The 511-nt window shown below is 30.7% G+C and overlaps 1 protein-coding gene across 1 annotated transcript in view; it reads right to left on the minus strand.

The window, feature by feature from the left end:
- LOC117104085 overlaps positions 1–222 on the minus strand; it is a 15,470-nt gene extending 15,248 nt beyond the window's left edge. The window contains exon 1 of the mRNA XM_033244741.1: positions 108–222. Within this exon, the coding sequence (XP_033100632.1) occupies positions 108–222 (115 nt within the window). The remainder of the gene's footprint in view (positions 1–107) is intronic.
- Between the last annotated feature and the right edge of the window lie 289 nt (positions 223–511).

Below are 511 nucleotides of genomic sequence, written 5' to 3' on the forward strand. Positions count from 1 at the left end.
TATATATATATACATATATATATATAATATATATATATATATATATATATATATACATACATATATGAAACTACGCCTTTTTCCATGGGCGATGTTGTTAATATTACCCCTGGTCATTGCATCTACAATCAAAGCAGCACAAAGTGCAACACCCTCCACCCCTTTAAAAAGTATTTCTAGTAGCGATTGTAATTTGACGCCGATACAGACTGATACATTCATTGCCACATCATCCGATTAGATCCCATTTATAATCGCGTGTGGAGAGAGACAAAGGTACGTAAAGTGCCTTGGCCATGCGGCAATTGAAATCAATTTAAGAACCAGAAAACACAACAACTTTTATAAGATCATAAGACTTTTATCGATAACCATTTTTATTTAGCTGCCCTTTATATAATAATCTTAGAGATAAACACCTATTAAAAATCAAAATATTTATATTTCTTTGCATAAGTACTTTAAGACATATCTTATTTTATTGCATAAGTACTCAGAACACGTTATATCG

This window comes from Anneissia japonica, unplaced genomic scaffold (assembly GCF_011630105.1).
Source record: "Anneissia japonica isolate Jap-2015-1 unplaced genomic scaffold, ASM1163010v1 scaffold288183_len337429_cov161, whole genome shotgun sequence".
NCBI classification, from domain to species: Eukaryota; Metazoa; Echinodermata; class Crinoidea; order Comatulida; family Comatulidae; genus Anneissia; species Anneissia japonica.